The sequence below is a fragment of the Gekko japonicus genome, unplaced genomic scaffold (assembly GCF_001447785.1).
Source record: "Gekko japonicus isolate JY-2015 unplaced genomic scaffold, Gekko_japonicus_V1.1 scaffold702, whole genome shotgun sequence".
NCBI classification, from domain to species: Eukaryota; Metazoa; Chordata; class Lepidosauria; order Squamata; family Gekkonidae; genus Gekko; species Gekko japonicus.
In genome coordinates this window covers 752,132-776,085 of record NW_015175377.1, presented here as the reverse complement: position 1 = coordinate 776,085, position 23,954 = coordinate 752,132, and the positions used below count along the sequence as shown (strand labels likewise).

Below are 23,954 nucleotides of genomic sequence, written 5' to 3'. Positions count from 1 at the left end.
TGAGAGTTGCGCCTGCAGTGGAAGAGCTGCATCATCCTTACACATGTGAAGCAAGGTGGGTTGGAGAAGAACTATAAGCTCGTACACTTAAGTAAAAGATTTCCAGGCCCCGTTCTCTAGGCAGCATGTCATGACTTCCCCTGTCATCTGCAGGTTTTCACTACCAGAAAAAAAGATAATATTTTCAAGCAGAAGGAACACTGAGCAGATATAACTTCTTGGGTCGCTGCATGCACATGTTTTGTCTTGTGCTTCCAGTATCCAAAGCTATATCATCTCTCTCGGTAGGAAGCAACCTCACAGTGCACAAGAATTATCTAGCATTGTGCAGCATTCCGAAAAATGCAGGCTCCTCAAAATGGAGATATTATCAAGGAGGAAAGCAGAGAGTCATTTTGAAAATATATTGCTAAATATAAGAGTTACACTGAGGGCAACATGAACAATTTAAACAACAATCATCCAAATTCACAGAGTCACATTCTGACCACACTCAGGAGAGGGGCATCTGCTACTGCCAATACAGAGTACAAATTTCATTTGTAGCATACTGTTATAAAAATATTTTGGCACATGAGGAAAATTTCAAACAAGTCAAGTATGACTTCCTCTGGGCTGGAACGTTAACATCTGTTTCGCGATGGAACAGCAATGCTGCATTGCCACTGAGTGTAAGAAATTAAAAATCCATTACTACAAGGAAGTGTTAAACACAAATGGAACGGCAAGAAGAAAACAGCTCGGGAAGGGGATATTGAAAGTACAGACTATAGAATCAAGTTATATAGAACCTAGTGGGGAAACAAGGAAACACTCAAGAACCAGCTGCAAAAGAAGAAAATTTAAAGCCTTGCATTGTTAACAATATTGCTAATTCAACACCATTTTATAAAATTTCATCAGAGGTCACTATCAGAGGAACTTAAAATCTAGATCTTGACAGTGGGAGTGGACAATACAGGGACACTAAGAGGATGAGGAATGTGTGGGGAGGATCCCTTTGACCAGCAATGTCCCAGACTGCATTTAAGCTGTTTATGAAACGAATATGAACGTATGGAGATGCCTTCTCCCAAACCAGACCATTGCTCCATCTAGCTCACCTAGACTAGCAGGCTAATACTGGTTGGACCTGCAGCAGCTCGCCAGGGTTTCCAGCAGAGAGAGGCCTTCTCCAGCTCTTGCTGCCCTGAGATCTCCACATCAGGGTGCCAAGGACTGAGCCACAGCCCCTCCTCAAAGTGCGTTGATGCCCATGCCTTAAAGGAGGCCATTAAAAACATACTCACATAGAAAGCCTTTAACTTGCAGTCATCTTCAATTTCATCAGCACTGTCTTCATCAGAAACTTCCCCTTCTTCAGCATCTGCACCAAGGCTAAAGGGGAGCTTTTTACCCTGAGAAGGAGGGAAAAAACTGTGCCTTAATGACAGCAGAAATTACAAAACAGCTGCCCTCGCAGAAGAGGCACAGTAAAGCAAGCATTTCCTCTTTATTTGGACTGATTTCAACTATTTGAAGCCTGTGAACATGTCCTTACAGTCTTAGAAGCAACCAGAGCCTCCAGGTTTTCCTCAAACCATCTGCTAAGTATATCATCTATGAAAAATCCCCATAGAATCCTTCTGAACTTCTGAAAATACTTCTTTGAGTCAGAAACATACATACAAGGTCTTAGTAATAATTCCAGAGGGGTAGCTGTGTTACAGCGCCTTTTTAATGAACATTTTATTGGAAATAAGCCCCACTGAATAGACCTGAGCAGAATTCTGCACAGACCTGCTCAGGATTGCATTCTCAGTCTGGTAGTAGAAAAAGAAAACAGAAGTTCAGCGGCACCTAAATGCCTAATTATTTATTCCAGCCTAAGCTTTCATGAATCAGCCCTTACGTCATCAGGTCCTCATAGTGTTCAGTAAAGTGTTACTTTCTGAGCCGTGGAAGTGCTATAAAAACAGCAACGTGATTTTTCATGGAGAAGTATCGCACTATTAATTGACAGCAGTGTGGAATTCACTTTTGTTACTATGGGTGCGTTCAGATGTGCCGTTTGATCTGGTGTCGTGACAATTCAGCAACGGATTTTATACGCACGATCACAGAGTCAACATCTGCCTCCCGTTCCCAGCTGTTGGTTTCTGGCTCAAAACCGCTTTAACCCAGAGTATTTTGTTACCAGGTCCCAAAGTGGTGTTTTCTCAGCTCTCCCATTTAAAGATGCATTTTCCCCTGTGTGATTGCTCCTCCAGTGTCAAGCCACTTCCGGTTTAAACCCCCTCCCCGCTCGAAAGCTGCCTGAGGCTTCCGTTTTTCGCCCGCCTTTGTAGCATCGGCAGTTTGCACATAGGTGGAGCTCCGCTACCGTGTTTAGAAAACCAACATTTAAAAAGTCACTTGTTTTAGAGTTTAGATGAGTTCAGGATCTCACAGAGGCCATTTTTGGGTCAAACGTTTAAAGGGAAGTCTTTCGTTGGAGGGGTTGGATTGATTCGCCCTGGTGGTTCTGCACATGCGCCATGGTAGTTTCACAGGCCCCCCATTCTACGGATGAGCACCTATGCGCATGCGCAAACTGAGAATTAAAAAAACCGCCGACACACGCTCCCATGCGTCGGTAGTGTAGACGCCGGGGAGCAACATGACTTTGCGGTGAGGCGGGATAAGGGTGATCGTGTTTATCCAGGTCAAATATAATCCAGTCAGAACCAGAGCAGTTTAACCCGCTATCAGCACGCCATCTGACCACACCCTATATTTGTTTTTTTTCCTCTTGGAAGTTCTGTTTCCTAGTTAGCTATCTCTATTTTAGAACCAAGCAACATGTTCAGAAATACCATGGTGTACACCTCTTTCATATGACCATATAATTCAGATTGCAGTAGGGAAATTACATATTTGAACAGTACACCCCACATACTATCCCTGAACACAAAAAACTAGATCTTCAGGGAGGGGGCAATTATTTTCATGGAAGGCTTGGGGTTTTTTTTTAATACAGGGAAGCATCCAGCCTGAAGTGGTACAGTCCTAGACAGCTGAATAACATGACAGTTCTGAAAATGTAGCTTGCTTCAAATACATGCTATCTTTTCCAACTCCTATACATGAACGATGGAATTTAACAATCAGTCCATATTGAGAAAAGTTGCAAATTCAAAACACCTCTTTAAAATGCCTTATAATCATTTCAAAGTTTCTACCACTCATGTATATGCTATGGGCAGTCAAGTATTTCAGTCAAACAACCTATGAAGAACTAGACAATGCTGCATGCTATGCTGTGGGAAACATCTTTCCATTCTGGTGTCAACCCCCACAGACTTATTACAGTTTAAATATGAACTACGCCCCTGACAGTATATAAAACCTTTAAAAGATTTCCCCGTTGCTTTTAGAATTTTATTTCAGAATCTGTTGAGCAGCACGAAAATTAACAGATTTGTCTGTTTTCCTGCTTCTGACAGATATGCCCTAAGGACTGCTGGCATTCCATTTTAGTATGTTAAACATTTGAGACACTAATGGGTCATAACAGGCCTGCAAGCACAAACGCAAACAAACACGCGGGTTCCATTTAGAAGAGTGGGAGATCGGTTTATATAATACAGCACGTGCTCTGGGAATATTTCAGTAACAGTTGATTACTATAACATAATTCCAAAAAAGATGGCTCTACACCCTGCTGTGGTGATAGGCACCCTTCCCTAAAATCTCTTTCCCTTTGTGTCTAAAAAGAAACTATTTGTTTGTGTCACCATAACCCTAGGATGATACCAGCTAGAAGGAAGTCTCACTGGGGAGGTGGATAATGCATCACGAAAGAAAGACACAGGCGCCCCAACATCTGACAATTCTGAATGTACAAAACAGCCTGGACAGCTGGCAGAAGGATTAGTGAATGGCTTTCCCCAGACTTCTAGACTGGAATCACCATTGAGGGGATGATGCATATATGTACACCCAGTTTCCGGCTGCAATTAAGCCAATTGGATAACTGAGCCCGAGAGTTCAGCTAATCTATAAAAAGAGATCCCAGCCATTGTTATTTCTCTTGTCCTGTTCAGTTCAGCCTGATTTACTCCTGTTAGTTTTTGACCTTTTCACACTGGCGACATATGGAAGAGCTTGAACCCCTAGGGCCATCACCAACATAAGGCATTTTAGATTGCTAGAGAACTTATCCACCTAGCTTATACATTTTATGCTTTTATTTCCTTTTTGTTTTTTCTGGGATTCTCTGAGTCTTTTTTGCTCCTCACTTTTATCTGTGTCAACTCCAACTGCATCCCAAGGTCTTTCTCCCTTATTTGTATCCAAATAAAGGCTTTTGCTGTTCCTTGGAAGAAGTTACCACTCCCTCTTCCTGAGCTCTCATCACACATTCTGAAACCCTCACAGTATAGCTACCTTAAGGGAGCAAGAAAGGAAAACCTGGTATGGAAAGTTAATCCTGTTTCCTTCACTTATAAAAACCCAATCAGGCTGCTGTCCAAGGTCCTGACTAAGTCAACAAAGTCCTCCTGTGGGCACCTTTATCCAAATGACTTCTGCTTTTTGTTCCTGTCTCCCCTAATTTTGGGGCAACATCTTCCTTAGACCACCACATCACTAACCAGGAACATTAGTTTTACTCCCCAAAGCAAGTACACTGCCCATTCCAACCTCTGGCCCTGTGCAATCTCAGCATAGTATGTTGGATCATATGTCAGCCAGTGTGGTGTAGTAGTTAAGAGTTCTGGATTAGGCCTGAGGAGACCAGTCCCAATCCAGCCTTACTGGATGACCTTGGCTAGCTATTCTGTCTCACTCTTAGCCTGGCTGACTATTCTGTCTCACCTCCCAGGAATGTTGTGAAGATAAAATGGAGGAGGTGACCTCCTTTTTGTATTTTGTTCTGCTACCTGTGGGGCCTTTTTTCCAACACAAGGAGCCTTCCACCAGCACAATACACCACCTGGATGAAGATTTTTTTTTTTGCACTGGATAAAGTCTCCATCATTAGCATATACTAGGACACAGCCCATTATGTTTAACCATGGCTTGCTTTCTTGAACTCTGATTAAAACATTATCTCTGAATATCTAAGTAATGGTTAAGAATCAGCCACAAACCAGGGCATGAAATCATGGTTCGAAGTTGGTTTTCAAACCATGGTTTTCAGTAGCCATGGCTAAGCATAGGTTCTGTGCAGAGCAATCTGCAGTTAACGGCAGTTGCCCTGCCTCTTCCTCTTTGGTAACTAGATGACCAGCAGATCCTGTCAGCATTCCTCTACACACATTCCAGAAGTCAGCATTAGCTCAGCAAGCTAAACCTTGGTTTCCTCTGTAAATCTGGAACCTTAGCCACAATTAAGGTAAGAAACCATGGTTAAACACTACCCTGTTAACCAGGTCTTTGGACTTAATTTTAGGCTTCTTTTATTTGACAACAAACTGCAATAGTATGAACATTTGGATTAACAGGAATTTTATAAAGTACTGGGGATATCTAAAGGGTGCAATACTCATTTTAAAAAGCTATTATTCAGCCACAGTTTAATAGTTCCAAGGTCTTCATCTTTCTCAAGTAGAGTATGAAAGGGTCAATTTTTACAAAAGACACAAAGACATGACCACCTTTATAGCAGGAATAACAAAGCCTGCAGAATATAAGCCTCTGACAGGTAGAATTCATAGAGAGATGAGCTATTCAATGGCCCCCCCATCCTACCCTGTAAAGTTTTTTTTAATGCTGTGGTCTGAGAGGCACTTTTTGTCAGCATGCCTTTGTGTCAAAGGAGCTGAGGCTGTTTTATTTTCACCTCTGGCAGGCTATTCTGTTCCATAAAATGATAAGGTTAAGGTTGACACTCTGTTGGGTTTTGACCATTGAAACTTCTGAATCTGAAGCAGTAAAAAGACAAGGACAACGAAGCCACCCCTGTGAGCAAGTAAGAAAAATGAACCTTTGGAAAAATAATGTTTCACAGAGCCAGTAGGCACAAGTATATATTTATTTGTCGTTTATACCCCACATTTCTCTCCAACAAGGACCCAAAAGCATTGTCCACGGTTGTCCCCCCATAAGAACATAAGAGACGCCAATGTTGGATCAGGCCAAAGGCCCATCCAGTCCAACATTCTGTGTCACACAGTGGCCAGAAATACCAGTGCCATCAGGAGGTCCAACAGTGGGGCCAGGACATTAGAAGCCCTCCCACTGTTGACCCCCCCAAACACCAAGAAGACAGAGCATCACTTGCCCCAGAGCCCCTATCTATACCATGTGGCTAATAGCCACTGATGGACCTCTGCTCCATATGCTTATCTAATTCCCTTTTGAAGCCGTCCATGCTTGTAGCCGTCACCACTTCCTGTGGCAGTGAATTCCACCTGTTAATCACTCTTTGGGTGAAGAAGTACTTCCTTTTATCCGTTCTAACCCGACCGCTCAGCAATTTCACTGAGTGCCCACGAGTTCTTGTATTGTGAGAAAGGGAGAAAAGTACCTCTCCCTCCTCCATATGAAATTCATTTGCTGACGCTTTCCTGAATAGCACATATTTTGTCTGCACTTTTGACATTTATGTGTTAAACCATTTTTAACATTACACTAGTATCACACCACTCCTCCAAGGAGTTTACAAACTGGCTTCGCTTTTTAATTATTTTATTGTTTTATATTTTTTACACACAACAACAAATACCAAACAAGAAAATAAAACAGGACAAAATCATCTGATAACCTCATACCCAATATTTAGATAATGCTATCATATTATGTAATTGTTACCAACCACAAAACACTCACAAAACATGCAAATATATGAACCAAAAATGGGGGGGGGGGGATGAAGAGGGAGAGGGGAGCTTCCAGCCAATTTGGCTATAATTTAGCATAAATTCCTTAAATCCATTTCTGAATGATAATATCTCCTAATATAACTATTTCATACCTTGGTCAAATTTTCATATAAGGGTCTCCATCCAATTAAAAAACATTTTTCAAAGAGTTATATTCTGGAAATTCCATAAAATAAGTTATGAAATTATTTCAGATTGTCTCAAAATCATTTTCTCTCTCCCTTGAATTAATCTAATCTTGTTTGTTAATTTTTCAAGCACCACAATATTTCTTAATTTAGCACACCATCTATCTAAGGAAATCTCTTTAGTATTCTTCCAAAACTGGGCAATAAGCATCGTAGCTGCAACTAAAAGAAAATTAGTAAGAGTTTTTTGTTTACACTGAAAATTTTCATAGGCAAATAAATTGAGCAGGGCTAATTCAACAGTAGGTTTTATTTGTTACTGGGTTATTTTAACAATATCTGTAAATATTGAGTTCCAAAAATTTGCTATAACTGGACAGGACCACCACATACATAAAAATGTCTCTAATTCACCACAACCTCTCCAGCAGTTTTTATTCTCTATTTTCATTAAATGGTCTTTCCTAACTGAGGTCAAATATCACTTTCAAGACACCTTTAATGCATGCTCTTGTAAACTTCTTGAACATGATTTACAAGGAACTCATTCAAATATTTGTTTCCAATTCTTGTCATTAAATTTAGTGTTGAATTCTACTTCCCAATTTTTTAAATCATCTGCACCAGAATCTGTCCCTGATTTAATAATATTCTGCATATTTGAGTAATTAATTTCCCCTCCTCCTTATTTATATCTTGAATTAATTCTTCAAATTCAGTTAAATGGTCTGTTTATTTGATCATTAACTTCCTTCTTTTGGAGGAAACTTAAAACTGATATTACAACAACCATTTTGTCTCTTCCAGAATCCTTCCTTCTATCTAGACTTGACTACTATTATTTAATAGTGTCATATTTGTATTCATTAAGGTCATTTGATTAAGAAAGGAGTCCCTGCACTATGAACCATAACTTTTAACTGAAACAAATTTTTGGTGATACAAAATGGGGGTCAATGGGGAAATCCCTGGGTATAATACTCTTTTCCATTTCTTACATACCAAATTAGGGCCATGAAGTGGCTTATCAGCCACACAATCACCCTCTATGGTAGGTCAGATGCAGAGAGTTGTCCAAGGTTATCCAAGCAACCTGAACATGGAGTGGGTTTCTCAAGATGGGTATTTCCAGCCCAATATACCCCAAACTTCTGACACAGATTCAAAATGTGTGCCTCAATGTATAGTCCTGTCAAATTTTTTTGTGTGTGGATTCAAACTGGAGGCATGAACCATCTCCCTTATAAATAAAAGCCAAATGGTGATGGCACTTCTCTAGAACATTCCACATGCTCCAGAATTGGTTGGCGCCCTGGTGTGTCACTCAGAATCTGTCCCTATCCACTGGCTGCATTGCTTGAGTCTCGCCTCCAACATTCTAAACAGTTTGCTGTTCTTCTCCCCCCCATAGCCAGTCAGAACACAGAGGTTGTTTGCATATGGAGAGGAGGAGGAGGAGATTGGATTTATCCCCCGCCCTTCACTCGGAGTCTCAGAGCGGCTTACAAACCCCTTCCCCTCCCCGCAACAGACACCCTGTGAGGTAGATGGGGCTGGGAGAGCTCTGACAGACACTTCTCTTTTCAAGAACACCTCTTGCCAGAACTATATGCAGCCTCATTGGCCTTTGCCTCGGAACACAGAGGTCGTTTGCATATGCGACTTGATTGGCTTTTGCCTCTAACATTCTAAACAGTTTGCTGTTGTGAGGTAAAATGTGTCTAATCTCCAGGTGAGGACTGGAGATCACTCAGAATTACAACTGCTTTCCAGATGGCAGAGATCAGTTCCCTTGGAGGAAATGGTGGGCTCTGTATCCTTACATGCTGCTGAGGTGGCCCCCGTATGACAGCCAATGTGACGTAGCAGTCAGGGCTTCAGAGCACGGGAAAGGCTGCAGGTGTGTGGGGGGTGTAAAGCTGAAGAGTGAGGGGAAAATAAAGGTAGGTTGATGATTGGCTGGGAAGGAGATAGGGTTGCCAACTCCAGGTGGGAAATTCCTGGAGATGTGAAGGATGGAGCCTGGAGAGGGTGAGGTTTCAGGAGGGGTGGGACCTCAGACAGGTACAAAGCCATAGATTCCACCCTCCAAACCAACTATTCCCTTCTGGTGAACCATCGTTGCCAATCTCCAGGTGAGGGCTGGAGATCACTCAAAATTACAACTGTTCTTTAGGTAGCAGAGATCAGTTCCTCTGGAGAAAATGGTGTCATTATACCCTGCTGAGATCGCCACAGCAAATTGACACTGAGTGTCCAAGGCTGGGGCACCCGCCCAGAGCCTCTTTCTAGAGGCCATTGTATTTATTTCCACAACAGGCCTTTTTCCTAGTCCTTATATATCTGAAAATGTAGTAACAAATCACCTGCACTGGAATAATCTCCACACCATATGTTTTTGTGTGAGTCTCTGTTCTGGGCTAGATTAAATGATGGTAAGCAAACAGTAGTGACTCATTCAACAGGGAGCTTCCTCTAAGGGCAGGTAATTCTCCTGCATATCTGTGCTAAGAGTGACTGAATGATTTAGCTACACACAATACAGGAACAAGACAAACCTACTTGCCCTCCCAATGGAGGATGACTGAACAGAGGGCCAGGGAAGAGCCACAAAAACACATGCCCACCCACTTGCATATACCCTTAATTATTTACATCCAATCAACAAGCTCTGGTTACTTCCTGAAGGGAATATTTACCCAATGCAAGTGGCTAGGTGCAAGACTGGTACGCATAGTATTTCTTTTACCCTTTATTTATCTAGCATTTATTTTTCTATTTCTATGGGGCTTTATCTTGAAGCACTAGTTAATTTTTATACTGAGTGTACAAGATTGATTTGTTGGATCAATAATGCAACTTAGAATGACAAAATCTTTCTTGCAGGACCACTTCAGCTGTGATGTGTGTTGTTAATAAAAGGTCTGACAGAGACGGATGCTCAGGAAATTAAAAGCACATATCACAAAGCAGTGGTTTTTGATTAGTGCCAAATACTGATATGAACAGCACTGAACTACATAAAATGCTCATTTCATATGTTTTGCGGTCATTACATCACTAATAAAATATCACCCATTCGAAACAGGAGGAGGAAATAAAATGCATCCGGTGAAGCCAATGTCACACTCTAGCAGTAGAGGACCAGCTTGCAAATATCTATATCAATAGAAGGTAGTTGGCAACATTTTGTCACATGCTAGTGGAAACCAAGGAAGATGGATGAATCCTACACAGATAGGAATGGACTTGATTCTGAATGGCTGGAGTAGATGGGAATTTTGGTCCTCTACCCAAACGATGCACCCCTTCACCTGCTTCCATAAGCATGAACAAAAGTGAAGCACCACACTTAAAGACAGTATAACCCAACCTTCTCTGATTAGGCACCGTAAGGGTTCCACCATACCCTCTGGGCATCCTTACATTAGACAGTCCTTTCATGCACAAACACCCCTTTCTGCCATAATTATGGAAAAATTTCTAGGTCTCAAAAAAAAAAGAGGGGGTAGGAGCATAGACAATATTAACAATGCAGCAAGGAGATTTAGATCCAAGTCCAATTTGAATCCTCCAGTCTGCATGCAATCTTGGCATTTGGGGTGGAAGCAAATGCTAGAGGAGGTACAGCCACTGAGATCAGCACTGCTGTTTCTTTCTCCACCAGGCACCTCTTGTTCATGGGTTTGGATGACAGTGCATTCCTCTCCCCCCCCCGATCAATATTACCAGTCTCTGTTTCAGTCTTCTGGGGTTCCCCTTTTCATTGCATCAATTGGGGAAGGGACATTCCTACACAATCTCTGTTTGGAAAGCCTTGAAGCCATTCATTGACCCATCATATCTCTGTAGAGAAAGAGGAAGGCTGAGGAGCACCAATCAAACCCTGGGAAGGGGGATACTGAACTATCTGAGGGGGAACTCCCCTCCTTGTCCCGTCTCAAATGTAAGTTATACAAGTCCAACCATTTCCCAAGTTATCCAGGGTTTTACAATTAGGAAAGTACTCCTGATTTCTAACTTTCACCCCCGCCCCCCCCCAAAAGGTTATCCATTGCAAAAACGCCACCATAGGTGCTGCTAATGAAGAGTACAGGCCAATTCTAGTCCCCTTTATAATTTCCTGTATGCCCCTGGTGTCAAAACTGCTTTTGCATGGCATACACACTCTGCTTGTTATTCCCTCGTGAGCACCCATTGTGGCTGCCTGATGAACCTTTCCCAGACTAAGAAGCAAACGGGCCTCAGCAGAGAAAATGGATGCATCGACAGCTTTATTTTCTGCTTGTTGCAATGTTTTACGCAATAGCCATGGAGGAGAAGGCTCAGAAAGGGACTGCTTCAACCTAAAGCAAGTAGACACTGCCCTTGGTCTAATCTTCCACACTCTACCCAAAAGCATCAGGTAGAAAGCACCTGAAGACTGCTTAACCAAGTTGACTGCGCTCTCAGGATAGCAATTAGGAACTGCAAATAAACCCTGCTATCTCAAAAACAGCAGACCCAGAAACTGGGAGGAACCTCCTCTCCACATGGGCTGTCTAATTTGATGGTTCTTCCTTTAGAGAGAGTAGGAGTGAACACTTTTCTGCCTGTTCTCTTGCTGGATGAATGGGAAACACTTGGGGAGGGGTTGTTGCTCAGTGGAAGAGTACCTGCTTAGCATGCAGAATGTCCCAGTCTCAATTCCTCATATATCCAGTTTATAATTTGGTAAAAAGGTAAAGATAAAGGTTCCCTTGCTCGAAAGCCAGTCGAATCCAACTCTACGGTTGCGGTGCTCATCTCCGTTTCAAAGCCGAAGAGCCAGCGCTGTCTGAAGACATTTCCGACTAAACACTAAGGCGCACGGAACGCTGTTACCTTCCCACTGAAGCGGTACCTATTTATCTACTTGCAATTTCTTGCTTTCGAACTGCTAGGTTGGCAGGAGCTGGAACTAGAGATGGGAGCTCACTCCATCATGCGGCACCCGGGTCTTGAACCGCTGAACTACTGACCTTCCACAGCCTGCAGTTCAGCGTCTTAACCACTCGAGCCACCGCAGCTTTGGTAGCAGGTGACATAAAAGGCCTCTACCCAAAGACCTTTATCCGGCTAGAGAGCCGCTGCCAGTTAGAGGAGACAAGACTGACCTTAATAGAGCAAGAATCTGACTGTATATTAAGGCTGCTTCACATGTTCAACACTCCCTGCAGTCCATCCCTCCACCAAACATACATTTGTTTCCAACATGTGTAGAAACAATTTATATATTTATTTATTTTATTTTTGGATTTATATCCCACCCTCTCCAAAGGCTCAGGGCAGCTAACAGCGAGGCACAAGTGCCAAAGTTAAAACAGATAAAAACAGTATAAAACAGAATAAAACAATATAATACAAACAACAAAAGTGTCAGCGCTCCATCTATCACAAGATGGGGTAGAACTTAATCCAACGGCAACATTCCAATAGCCTGTGATCCCTTCTCCTTCCAGGGTCACCTTGCACCCCGATGGAACCACATTATGGTGGAAGTGGCGCGATGATGCATAAATTGCGGTGATGGAATAGTGGTGGCGGCGGCTCCTACTCAAAAGCCTGGCGGAAGAGCTCTGTCTTACAGGCCCTGCGGAACTGAGAAAGGTCCTGCAAGGCCCAGATCTCCTCCAGGAGCTCCTTCCACCAGGTAGGAGCCACCACCGAAAATTCCCTGGCTCTGGTCACAGCAAATTTAATATCCCTGGGGCCTGGAATATCCAGGAGATGTTGGCTCCCCGACCGTAGTGCCCTTGGGGGAACATATTGGGAAAGGCGGTCCCTTAGGTAAGCCGGACCCTGGCCATACAGGGCTTTAAAGGTAAGAACCAGCACTTTGAAGCGAATCCAGTACGCTATTGGCAGCCAGTGTAGTGCTTTCAGCACAGGCTAAATGTGATCCCTCCTAGAGAGACCCATCAATAGCCTGGCTGCAGCATTCTGCACTAGCTGCAGCTTCCAGACTTGCGACAAAGGCAGCCCCAAGTAGAGAGCATTACAGTAGTCTAACCTCGAGGTGACCATCGCATGGATCACTGTGGCCAAGTCATCGTGGTCAAGGAAGGGGACCAACTGCAGAGTCAGCCAAAGATGGTAAAAGGCCGACTTGGCAGTGGCTGCCACCTGGGCCTCCATCATTAAAGAGGAGTCCAGGAGCACACCCAAATTCCTAACCTCCGACGCCGGCACCAAAGGCACCCCATCGAAGGTTGGGAGTCGGGGCCCCAATCCTGAACCGATCCAACTCAGGCCCAGGACCTCCGTCTTGCCGGGTTTAGTTTTAACCGGCTCAGTCTGAGCCACCCAGCCACAGCCTGTAACATCCTATGATGGTCATCTGGGGCAGAGTTTGACCAACCGCCTAACATCAGATAGAGCTGGGTGTCATCTGCATATTGATGACACCCAAGCCCACAACTCCGGGCAACCTGGGCAAGGGGGTGCATGTAGATGTTAAACAACATCGGGGACAGCACAGCCCCCTGAGGCACCCCACACTCCAGGGACCGCTGATCCCCTATCACCACCCTTTGTCCCCAACCTTGGAGAAAAGAGGCAAACTATTGAAGGGCAAGCCCCTGAATCTCCACGTCAGCAAGCCGGTGGGCCAGCAACTGGTGGTCGACCGTGTCAAACGCAGCCGACAGATCTAACAACACCAGTGCCGCCATACCACCCCGCTCCAGATGCCTACGGAGGTCGTCAGTCAAGGCAACCAGCACTGTCTCTGTCCCATGACCCGGGCGAAAGCCGGACTGGAAGGGATCAAGGACAATGGAAAAACACTAGGGACTGTGCAGCAGTGAAACAAGTACATTCAGTGACAACCTGCTCATGGGATTCATGACATACCATATCATCTGGGGCACAGCTACTGTAATTCCGTAGAGCGGTGAAGACTGAGCTGTTCCGACAAGCATTCTAATAGCCCTGGCCACACTGGCCATGGCACATAAGCACTAGCACTTTATAACGGATGGCCGCCAAATCTCAAAAGGTTGTATTTACTGTAATGTTTTATGGTATTGTATTAGTTGTGATAACTGGTTTTAATTGCATACTGGTATTAATTATTTACCTTGACTAGGATTTTGCCTTTCAGACTCTGAGGACTTGGAAGCAGCTTGGAATCCCCAATGCTCACAGAAGACAAGTCCAGTTTGTCACCAAAAATCTCCTTGAGGTACTGAGCAATTTTCTTTTGCTGTTGAATATTGCAGTGATTTTCAATAGACAATATAATAGGAAACCTAGCAGGAGGGAAAAATGCAAGGTGTCAACAGTTCACCCATAACTATACCCTGTGTGTTTTTATATAATAACTGTTACTTGTGTGTTAATATAATCATTTCTACAATCCTTTAATGCCATTATCTTCTTTATGGGATAGAAACCCTACCAAGCAAGCATGGAAACTGGCTATTAGTTAAGTAGCCCATTTCATGCTTCCTATTCCCTCACACATATAGGAACCTTCTGTTCATTAAACTCTTGTGAGCGAGGCTCTACTCTGGACTCTATCACAGGAGGACATTAGGTTGCTCAGTAATCATCCCAACTTAGGGTTGCCAGGTCCCCCCCGGGCCACCATCAGGGGATGGAGGGAGTAGGGTTGCCATATCCAGGTTGGGAAACTCTTGGAGATTTGGGGGCGGAGCCTGGGGAGTTCAGGGACCTCAGTGGGATACAATGCCACAGAATCCACCCTCCAAAGCATCCATTTTCTCCAGGGGAACCGATATCTGTATTGTGGAGATGAGCCGTAATTCCAGAGGATCCCCAGGTCCCACATGGTAGCTGGCATCACTAGTCCCAACCCTGTGGAACTCCTTCCCAGTGGAGGCCCTGCTGGCTATATCATTTCTGTTTCCTAGGAGACAAATAATAGCCTTTAATAGCTCTAACAACTTATTATGGGTTAGAACAGTCTTAATGGATTTTACTGGGTGGCTTGTAATTAGTCATTGTAATATGGATTTCCTAAGGTATTTTCCAATTTGAGGCGTTAATTGGGTAACTTTTTACTTGAATTTTCTAATGGGATTGGTTTACTTTGCAATTTCTTGGATGGTTTTTACTGGGAAGAGAGGTTGTTAATTGTTTGTTAAATACGCTGGGTATATTCTATATTAAATAAATAAAAATATCATCATTCTTCTCAAAATAAACGGTTCCTTTTTCCTGAGGTTGCAGACTGTCCCTAAGCTTGGAAGACAGAAACAGGCTTGCATAATTACCCACAGTTTTTATTTATTTAATTTATTTAGGCATTTTTACCCCGCCCTCCCGCGAACGGGCTCAGGGCGGCTTACAAGGGGCAAGAGCCCATGCATAAAACCAGATAAAACAATAAAATCATGAATAATAATAACAATAACAATAATAAAGTGCCTTTTGTAAACAAGATGGTCTTTGAGTGGTTTTGATGACGTCAGTCATTTCCCTGGGGTGATACTGTCCAGTAGATAATTCAAGCCAGTCCCACAGTGTCAGTGCCATACAATTCATAGCGGAAACTTCCAAGGGCCTAGTCCTAATGTTATTGCCACCATTGGTGGTGGTGGCGGCGGCCCCTATGCAAAAACCTGGCAGAAGAGCTCTGTCTTGCAGGCCCTGCGGAACTGCTTAAGGTCCCGCAGGGCCCTGATCTCCTCCGGGAGCTCGTTCCACCAGGTAGGGGCTGCCACTGAGAAGGATCTGGCCCTGGTCGCAGCAAGCTTTACCTCCTGGGGGCCTGGGATCACCAGGCGATGTTGGGTCCCTGACCAAAGTGCTCTTGGGGGTTTATGTGGGGAAAGGCGGTCCCTCAGGTAAGTCGGACCCTGGCCATGTAGGGTTTTAAAGGTGAGTACCAGCACTTTGAAGCAGATTCGGTATGCTATCGGCAGCCAGTGCAGCGCTTTCAACCCAAGCCGGATGTGCTCCCACTTGGGGAGGCCCATTAACAGCCTGGCCACCACATTCTGGACTAGCTGCAGCTTCTGGATATGCGACAAAGGCAGCCCCATGTAGAGAGCATTACAGTAGTCTAACCTTGAGGTGACCGTCGCATGGATCACTGTAGCCAGGTCGTCGCGGTCGAGGAAGGGAACCAACTGCCGAATCTGTCTAAGATGGTAAAATTCAGATCTGGCAGTGGCTGCCACCTGGGCCTCCATAGTTAGGGAGGGATCCAGGAGCACTCCCAAACTCCTAACCTCTGACGCTGGCACCAAAGTCACCCCATCGAAGGTCAGGAGAGGGAGCCCCAACCCCGGATCGTTCCGGCTCAGGCACAGGACCTCCGTCTTCGCTGGATTTAGTTTCAGCCGGCTCAGCCTGAGCCACCCAGCCACAGCCTGTAATCCCCGGTTCAGATCTTCTGGGTCGGAGCCCAACCGGCCACCCAACATCAGTTCCAAAGGTGAAAGTAGCACAGTCTCAATTTCACAGGTCTGCTTTCTCCTTTCTACAAGGACTGAACAAGGTTTCCATTCAGCTTTAATGCCTGAATATACCGAGGATCAACAAACATCCTTCCCAGGTCTCTAATGAGCATTCTGTTCTCTTGGTCCTATCCCTCATTCTCTAACCAGGCTCGCGGCTACAAAATGTGTGTGGGGTAACTGATTCACAGAGTTAGGAAATGTCAAAATTACTCTGGCTGCCACAGTCACTATTTTTCTTGAAACAGCCATGGTGGTTAAGACTAGAAAGGATACAGTGAAGAAACTCCCTTCTTTCTTATTAGCCAGTACTGCAGCTCCATTCATGGCTTTAACAGCAGTGCCCTTCTAAAAAGCTATAGTATTTAATTTCAGGGCTGCAGCCTTAAACATGCCTTCATACGTTTATAGCAGCAATCCTATGCTAATTTACTAAAAAGTCCACCCTAATTCAGTGGGGCTGATTTCCATATAAACATGTATATGATCTGGGTACAAGGTGAGTATACTTTACTTTCTCTGTACGGCATCTTAAACCACAGAGTTTTGTACAGAATGAACTATGACTAGTGCAGAATTCACAAAATAGTCATTCCCACTGTACAGCGCTAAAATTTTGCTCCTTGGGTTCATGGCAAGGGACAAAGTGGGAAGTGGGAACCTGTACAAACGACCCACACACACCCTGACCACAGGATAAAAGTCAGTATTAGGGATGGGCATGAACTGGCTCACAAACATAAATTCGTGACATATTTCGGTGAATTTGTTGCGTGAACTTCATGAACTGAAGAGCCACCACGAACTTCCATAAAATTTAAGGCGGCTCATGGTGGTTTGTGAAGAGCAGAAAGCAGGGGTTTTAAACCCTCTTCACAAATATTACCTAACCAGAGGGGAGCAGAAAGCAGTAGTTTAAATGGCTCCATTTAAACCCCTGATTTCTGTTCCCTGTTCCCTGTCAAATGAAAAGCAACTGGGAGCAGAAAGCAGGGTTCATGAACTGATACAAACCGATCCGGTTCACAAACTAGCCTCCTAGTTTGTATTGGTTTTTATTCAGCCCTGAAACACGAACTGAAATAAACCACAAAAAAGCGATTTGTGCCCATCCCTAGTCAGTATCCATTTCTACTATCCAAATAAAATCAATGTAACTGTTATCAATGGGACACAATCAACGGGACCTTGAAAGAATTTTTAAAAACCCACATTTTTAAAAATCTGACAACATAAACATAACACTGACCAAAAACTCACAGGATTTTGTCTATTTTCATGAAGCAATTAATATACTAATCTGTATAAACTATACTGCATAAACTGCTACATGTGTCCAAGGTCCCTATTAAACTTACTCATTTTTTGTAAAGGCATTTTTATTGATCACTTCCACTACATCTTTAAAGAGGATTTTGGAAGTAAGAGTATAACCGTGGTGCACAACGGGCTCTCCATCTGGACCGTCCCAGCAATCAACTGTTAAGACACGAAGGTAGTACATTAAACAAATATCATTTTGAAGGATACAGTTAGTACTTTTTTCCCAAAAAGGGGAAGACAGAACTGTTCCAAGTGCTCATAAGAAATCAGGTACGTGCAAGTCCTGCTGAGCAAATGGACATTCTCTTATTACATGTAACTAGTCTCATCTTCTATAATCTACCATGCTCACGCTGGCAAAAGATTAAAGCTGAGTGCTATGCTATTATTACCATCAAGCGTAATTAGCAAGGGGGAAAGTATGACAAAAGGCTGAGCAAAAATTTAACTGGCCTTTTACTCAGCCGGAGATGATCTGGAGCTGTGCGCATTAAGAATTCAATATTTTTTTTAGGTAAATATGATAATTTGCCTACTGTTTGGCTTTATTGGCCAATGTCAGCTGAATATACATGCATCAAAACTGGCCCTAGGATAATCCTGTTGGCCAACCAAGGAGAACTGATTTGTATAAAAATACTGTAAAACTGAGATGGGAGGAAAGCTATCTCCTTGACAATAACTGCTTTTCCGGCTGCCCCAATTGAGGCAGTAAGATCTTCCAGCCAACAACTCCTTCACACATTTCTCTATAAATCCTGGCTGACTAAACTCTCAAGCGGCTATAGATTTTTATGTACATAGTCCTCTTATCTGCCCCAGTTCTACTTGCACCAGTAACTACTTAATTTAGTCAGAAATTAAATGTTTACCAAATTCCAAATACACTAATCCTTTGGAAGATCTCATTATCTATGGAGCTGCCATGCTTACTAGAGCTGCCACAGTCATTACAATTTCAGAGTTTAAAAGATATATTCAGAAAGAATGCTTTATCTGAACAGTGGAATACATATAGTTCTGGGCTGCGTTGAAAGTATGACCTGTACAAACATGCACAAACAATTTTTTCCTTTAGATCTGGGTTTTTGACTATGAATGTACCCTGTGCATGCTTAATTTAATATATGATAGTCAGTTAAATGAAACCAAATTACCTGATTGACAGTGGAATCCTAATTTCGAAACCCAATGAAGTTGATGGGTTTAGAAGGGTGTAACTCTGTTTAGGACTGCACTGTGAGGCAGTTGTATGTGCAAATGGCAACAGTGAGAGATTCCCAAATTTCTGCATAGACAGAAAGCAAAGTCTATGTATGGGGTGACAGATGTCGCAGCCAGATCGCCCTCACATCCAAGTCTATGTATGACCGGGGGGGGGGGGTGATTTTCCAATATAATAAGACAGTCTGCTTTGTAAGCAGAATTTTCAGATCATTTTACTATTGGATCTTGATTTCAAATCATCATTATTATTTTTTGTGTCCAACATATTTTATTCGAAATTATCATTATTATTATTGGTGATAAGAAACTGCTGAAATGAAAGAGGAATTTACCCAAAACATATGGAAAACATATTTTATTTCAATTTATTTTGGAAAACATTTTAAATTTGCATATAAGTGATCTTTGCATGCTATTTTAAGAACTTTCTATACATAGCCAAGGAGCTGCGGTGGCTCAAGTGGTTAAGATGCTGAACTGCAGGCTGTGGAAGGTCAGTAGTTCAGCAGTTCGAGACCCGGGTGCCGCAAGACGGAGTGAGCACCCGTCTCTAGTTCCAGCTCCTGCCAACCTAGCAGTTTGAAAGCAAGAAATTGCAAATAGATAAATAGGTACCACTTTGGTGGGAAGGTAACAGCGTTCTGTGCGCCTTGGTGTTTAGTCATGCCGGCCACATGACCACAGAGACGTCTTCAGACAGCGCTGGCTCTTCGGCTTTGAAACGGAGATGAGCACCGCAACCCTAGAGTCGGACTCGACTGGCTTTCGAGCAAGGGAACCTTTACCTTTACTATACATAGCCAAGTAGTTCATTAAATAATTGTAAAATCTTATTTCAGCTTTTTGCAATAGTACTTGAAGGCAGAATTGTTTAATCAAGCCCTCTGAAGAATTACACTGCATTCTAATGAAATGTATATTTTCAGATCATGAGCCTTCCTGGATGGGCTTTCCCCCCAAAATACAAAATTCCTAGCTGTACACGTTATAATCAACAATATTTACTATTGACCAACAATGATGTTGAAAAAGATAAAAGCAATATGCCATGTCAGAGCACTGTACCAGTGTTGTTGTTGTGGGGGTTTTTTTTGGGGGGGGGGTCCCTTTATATGGACATACAGAGAATGTTATGTCAAGTGGGGGGGGAAGCCTGTTCAAAATTGATCAAACTCAGTGGGAAATCACTCATTGTATTCAAGTGTTTTAGTGAAAAAATAATCCTTGCCACTCAGAGGGGTCCCACGTATGTACAAAGTTTTGAAACTGAAGTAAATCTAAAAGCCCTTGCTCAAAGGAAGACTCTATGACATTGGAGCCACTGCATTGGGACCATGGTTCTGGAATAATCAGTACTGTCCCACCTTCCAGAACATGGAAGACAAAGTAGTGGTTAAGCAGTTCTTTTTGCTACTTTGTCAAAATGACCTAATAAGTATTTCCTTCCTACATTCCTTCAGGAACAGGATAAAAATGTTGTTTCTTTTTCACTCTGCAACTGTATAAATACTTAAAGAACTGCAGTATATTTCCTCTTAAGCTTCCTTCTAAACTATGGCTATCCAGTTTTGTCAGCTTTCCTATAAATAAGAAGCCTGTAGGATTAGACCAATTGTCCACTGAGTTTTCCTGTTTTCCAAGTGGTTAACCAGGTACCTCAGAAGGTCCACGAGTTTCCCCTCTGTTGTTTCCAAGCAACTGGGGGTCCAGGGTACGCTGTCTTTCCAACTTACCCACAGCATTCACAGATAAAATATTAATAAATACATACCTACCTAAGTCCATCTACCAACACAGAGGGAGACTGACAATGGCTTGCACTCATAGATTCAGTGTCAAAAATCTGACAATATCCACCCCAAATTAAGAGAAAAAGGACACCTTCAAGACACCGGCAGCCATCTTGTAAGACTCGAGCATACATCTCAACTTTAGACTGAGAGAGTAGCTGGTCTCCAGTTAGATATGTGTTGTGAGAAGAAGCAATGTAATAGTTGCAAAGAGGCTGATCCATATCCTGATGCACCTCGCTGTGTAGTGGGTTAAACACATCACAGGCAGGACTACGCATGAAGTTGGTAAAACCTTTAAGAAAAAGCACAGAAGCATATTAAGTGCAAAACTGGATATTTCATAAACAACAAGTTTTACTATTATTTTATTACATTTTATGCCACCCTTTCTCCAAGAAGCTCAGGAAAGCATACAAGTTTCTACCCTCAACCCCAGTTTTATCCTCACAAGAACCCTGTGAGATAGGTAAGGCCAAGAGCACACAACTTGCCCCCAGTCACCCTATCAGCCTTATGGCAGAGTGAAGATCTGAATGAGAATCTTCACAGTCCTTGTTCATCACTCGTTAAATGTTTATATAGTTATATTTTTGTTTTGGCTTTGTAGTAATGTTGTTAAATTTAAAAACTTAATAAAAAATTTAAGTTAAAAAAAAACCCAGACAAGAATTCTGGTATGTCATTAACCCTTGCCTTACGAAGACCCCTACAAAAATTACTGTTTGCAATGCAGCAAATTTATTAATTTATGAATGACATGTAGAACGCAGCAGTTTGGTTTTATTTACCCTCAACTAATGGTGAGAAAGCAGGTTTAGAGCTGGGATTTGAACTTGGGTAATTCAGATTGAAGAGCAACACTATCCACCCAGATAAAAACTTTACATCAGTTTGCTTATTGCAAGACCCATGTGGTGCTAAGCTTTTTAAAAAATATTAGTCCACACAATTTATACCATATGCATTTCAAAGGATTCAGAAAACACAACAGGATAGTATGTCTACTTTGTATTCTATTCAGTGGCCTTACATATATTTCACTGCAGAAACAGATCTGCTGTATACACACACTGCACAACTGACATGCCAATGGATGGGGCAGCACTGGGTGCAAAATGGGAGGCATGGGTGATGCTTCCCCTCCTGCATTGTGTTCATAGAATTATTCATAGAGTTGGAAGGGACCTCCAGGATCATCTAGTCTAACCCCCTGCACAACACAGGAAATTCACAAGTACCTCCCCCCACACATCCACAGTGACCGGTGTTCCATGCCCAGAAGATGACAAAAACCCTCAAGGATCCCTGGCCAAACCAGCCTGGAGAAAAACTGCTTCCTGACCCTAGCATGGCAATCAGTATTTCCCTGGGTGTGTAAGAAAGGGCCACAAGAACTAAATACCAAGGAAACCCTTCCTGCCCTCCCTCTCATGTTCTGCCTAAATTCGCATAATCCACGTTGCTGTCAGATGGCAATCCAGCCTCTGTTTGAAAACCTCCAAAGAAGGAGATCCCACCACCTCCCGAGGAAGCCTGTTCCACTGAGGAATCACTCTGTCAGGAAGTTCTTCCTAATGTTTAGCCAAAAACTCTTCTGATTTAATTTCAACCCGTTGGTTCTGGCCTGACTTTCTGGGCCAACAGAAAACAACTCTGTACTGCTCTTCAGGTACTTGAAGATGGTTATCATATCACCTCTCAGTTGTCTTCTCTCCAGGCTAAACATACCCAGCTCCTTCAACCTTTCCTCATAGGACTTGGTCTCCAGACCCCTCACCATCTTTGTTGCTCTTCTCTGGACACGTTGCAGCTTGCCTATATTCTTCTTAAATTGTGGTGCCCAAAACTGAACACAATACTCTAGGTGATGTCTAACCAGAGCAGAGTAAAGTGGTACCATCACTTTGCATGATCTGGACACTATACTTCTATTGACACAGCCCAAAATCGCATTTGCCTTTTTAGCAACCGCATCATACTGCTGACTCATGTTCAGTGTATGGTCTACTAAGACTTCTAGATCCTTTTCGCACGTACTACTGCTAAGACAAGTCTCCCCCAACCTATAATTATGTATTTGATTTTTCCTACCTAAATGCAGAACTTTACATTTATCCCCATTACAATAAATTTTATTTGTTTTAGCCCAGTTTTGCAGCCTGTCAAGATCATCCTGTATCCTGACTCTGTCTTCTACTGTACTTGCTACCCCTCCCAATTTAGTATAATCTGCAGATTTAATAAGCATTCCCTCTATCCTTTATCAAAATCATTGATAAAGATCTTGAACAAAACAGATCCCAGTACAGATCCTTGAGACACTCCACTTGTTACTCCTGTCCAAGAAAATTAGGAACCATTCACAAGCACTCTTTGGGTGCGATCTGTCAACCAGTTACAGATCCACCTAACAGTCATAGGATCCAAACCACATTTTCCAATTTGTCAACAAGAATATTATGTGGAACCTTATCAAAAGCATTACTGAAATCAATGTGTACAGCATTCCCCTGATGCAGCAAGGTAGTAACTTTTTCAAAAAAAAAACAGATAAAGTTAGTCTGACATGACTTGTTCTTGAGAAACCCATGCTGGCTCTTAGTATTTACAGCCGTCCTTTCTAAATGCTCGAGGACTGTCTGTTTGATTATTCATTCTAAAACTTTCCCAGGTATAGATGTCAAGCTGATGAGTCAGTAGTTAACCGGATCCTCCTTTTTCCCCTTCTTGAAGATGGGTACAACATTTGCCCACCTCCAATCTTCTGGCTCCTCACCTGTTCTCCAAGAATTTTCAAAAATAATGGACAGAAGCTCAGAAATTACATCTGTAAGTTCTTCTAGTACCCTTGGATGTGGGTCATCTGGCACCGAGGACTTAAGTTTCATTTAAAGAAACTAGATGTTTATGTACTACCCCATGTCGATACTAGGCTACAACTCCCTTCCCCTCATCGTGTGTTCTGTTTTTGCCACATTGAGCACCATTTCCCTTGGAAGAGAAGACTGACGAAAAGTAGGAATTGAGCAGTTCTGCCCTCTCTTCATCACCTGTTACAATTTCACTTTCCTGTCCCCGCAATGGGCCTACCATGTCCTTACTCTTTTTCTTACTTTGAACATAAGAGCTTCCACATGGATGGATCAGGGTTAACAGTTTTCTCTCTTGAATGCTCACGATTTGCATTAAACA

The 23,954-nt window shown here is 42.9% G+C and overlaps 1 protein-coding gene across 1 annotated transcript in view; it reads right to left on the bottom strand.

Annotated features, from left to right (window-relative positions):
• PLCH1 (phospholipase C eta 1) overlaps window positions 1–23,954 on the bottom strand; it is a 97,125-nt gene that overhangs the window by 45,474 nt on the left and 27,697 nt on the right. The window contains exons 6-9 of the mRNA XM_015425539.1: window positions 20,851–21,054; window positions 17,778–17,898; window positions 14,073–14,244; window positions 1,290–1,397 (exon numbers count right to left, since the gene is read on the bottom strand). Of these exons, the coding sequence (XP_015281025.1) occupies window positions 1,290–1,397; window positions 14,073–14,244; window positions 17,778–17,898; window positions 20,851–21,054 (605 nt within the window). The remainder of the gene's footprint in view (window positions 1–1,289; window positions 1,398–14,072; window positions 14,245–17,777; window positions 17,899–20,850; window positions 21,055–23,954) is intronic.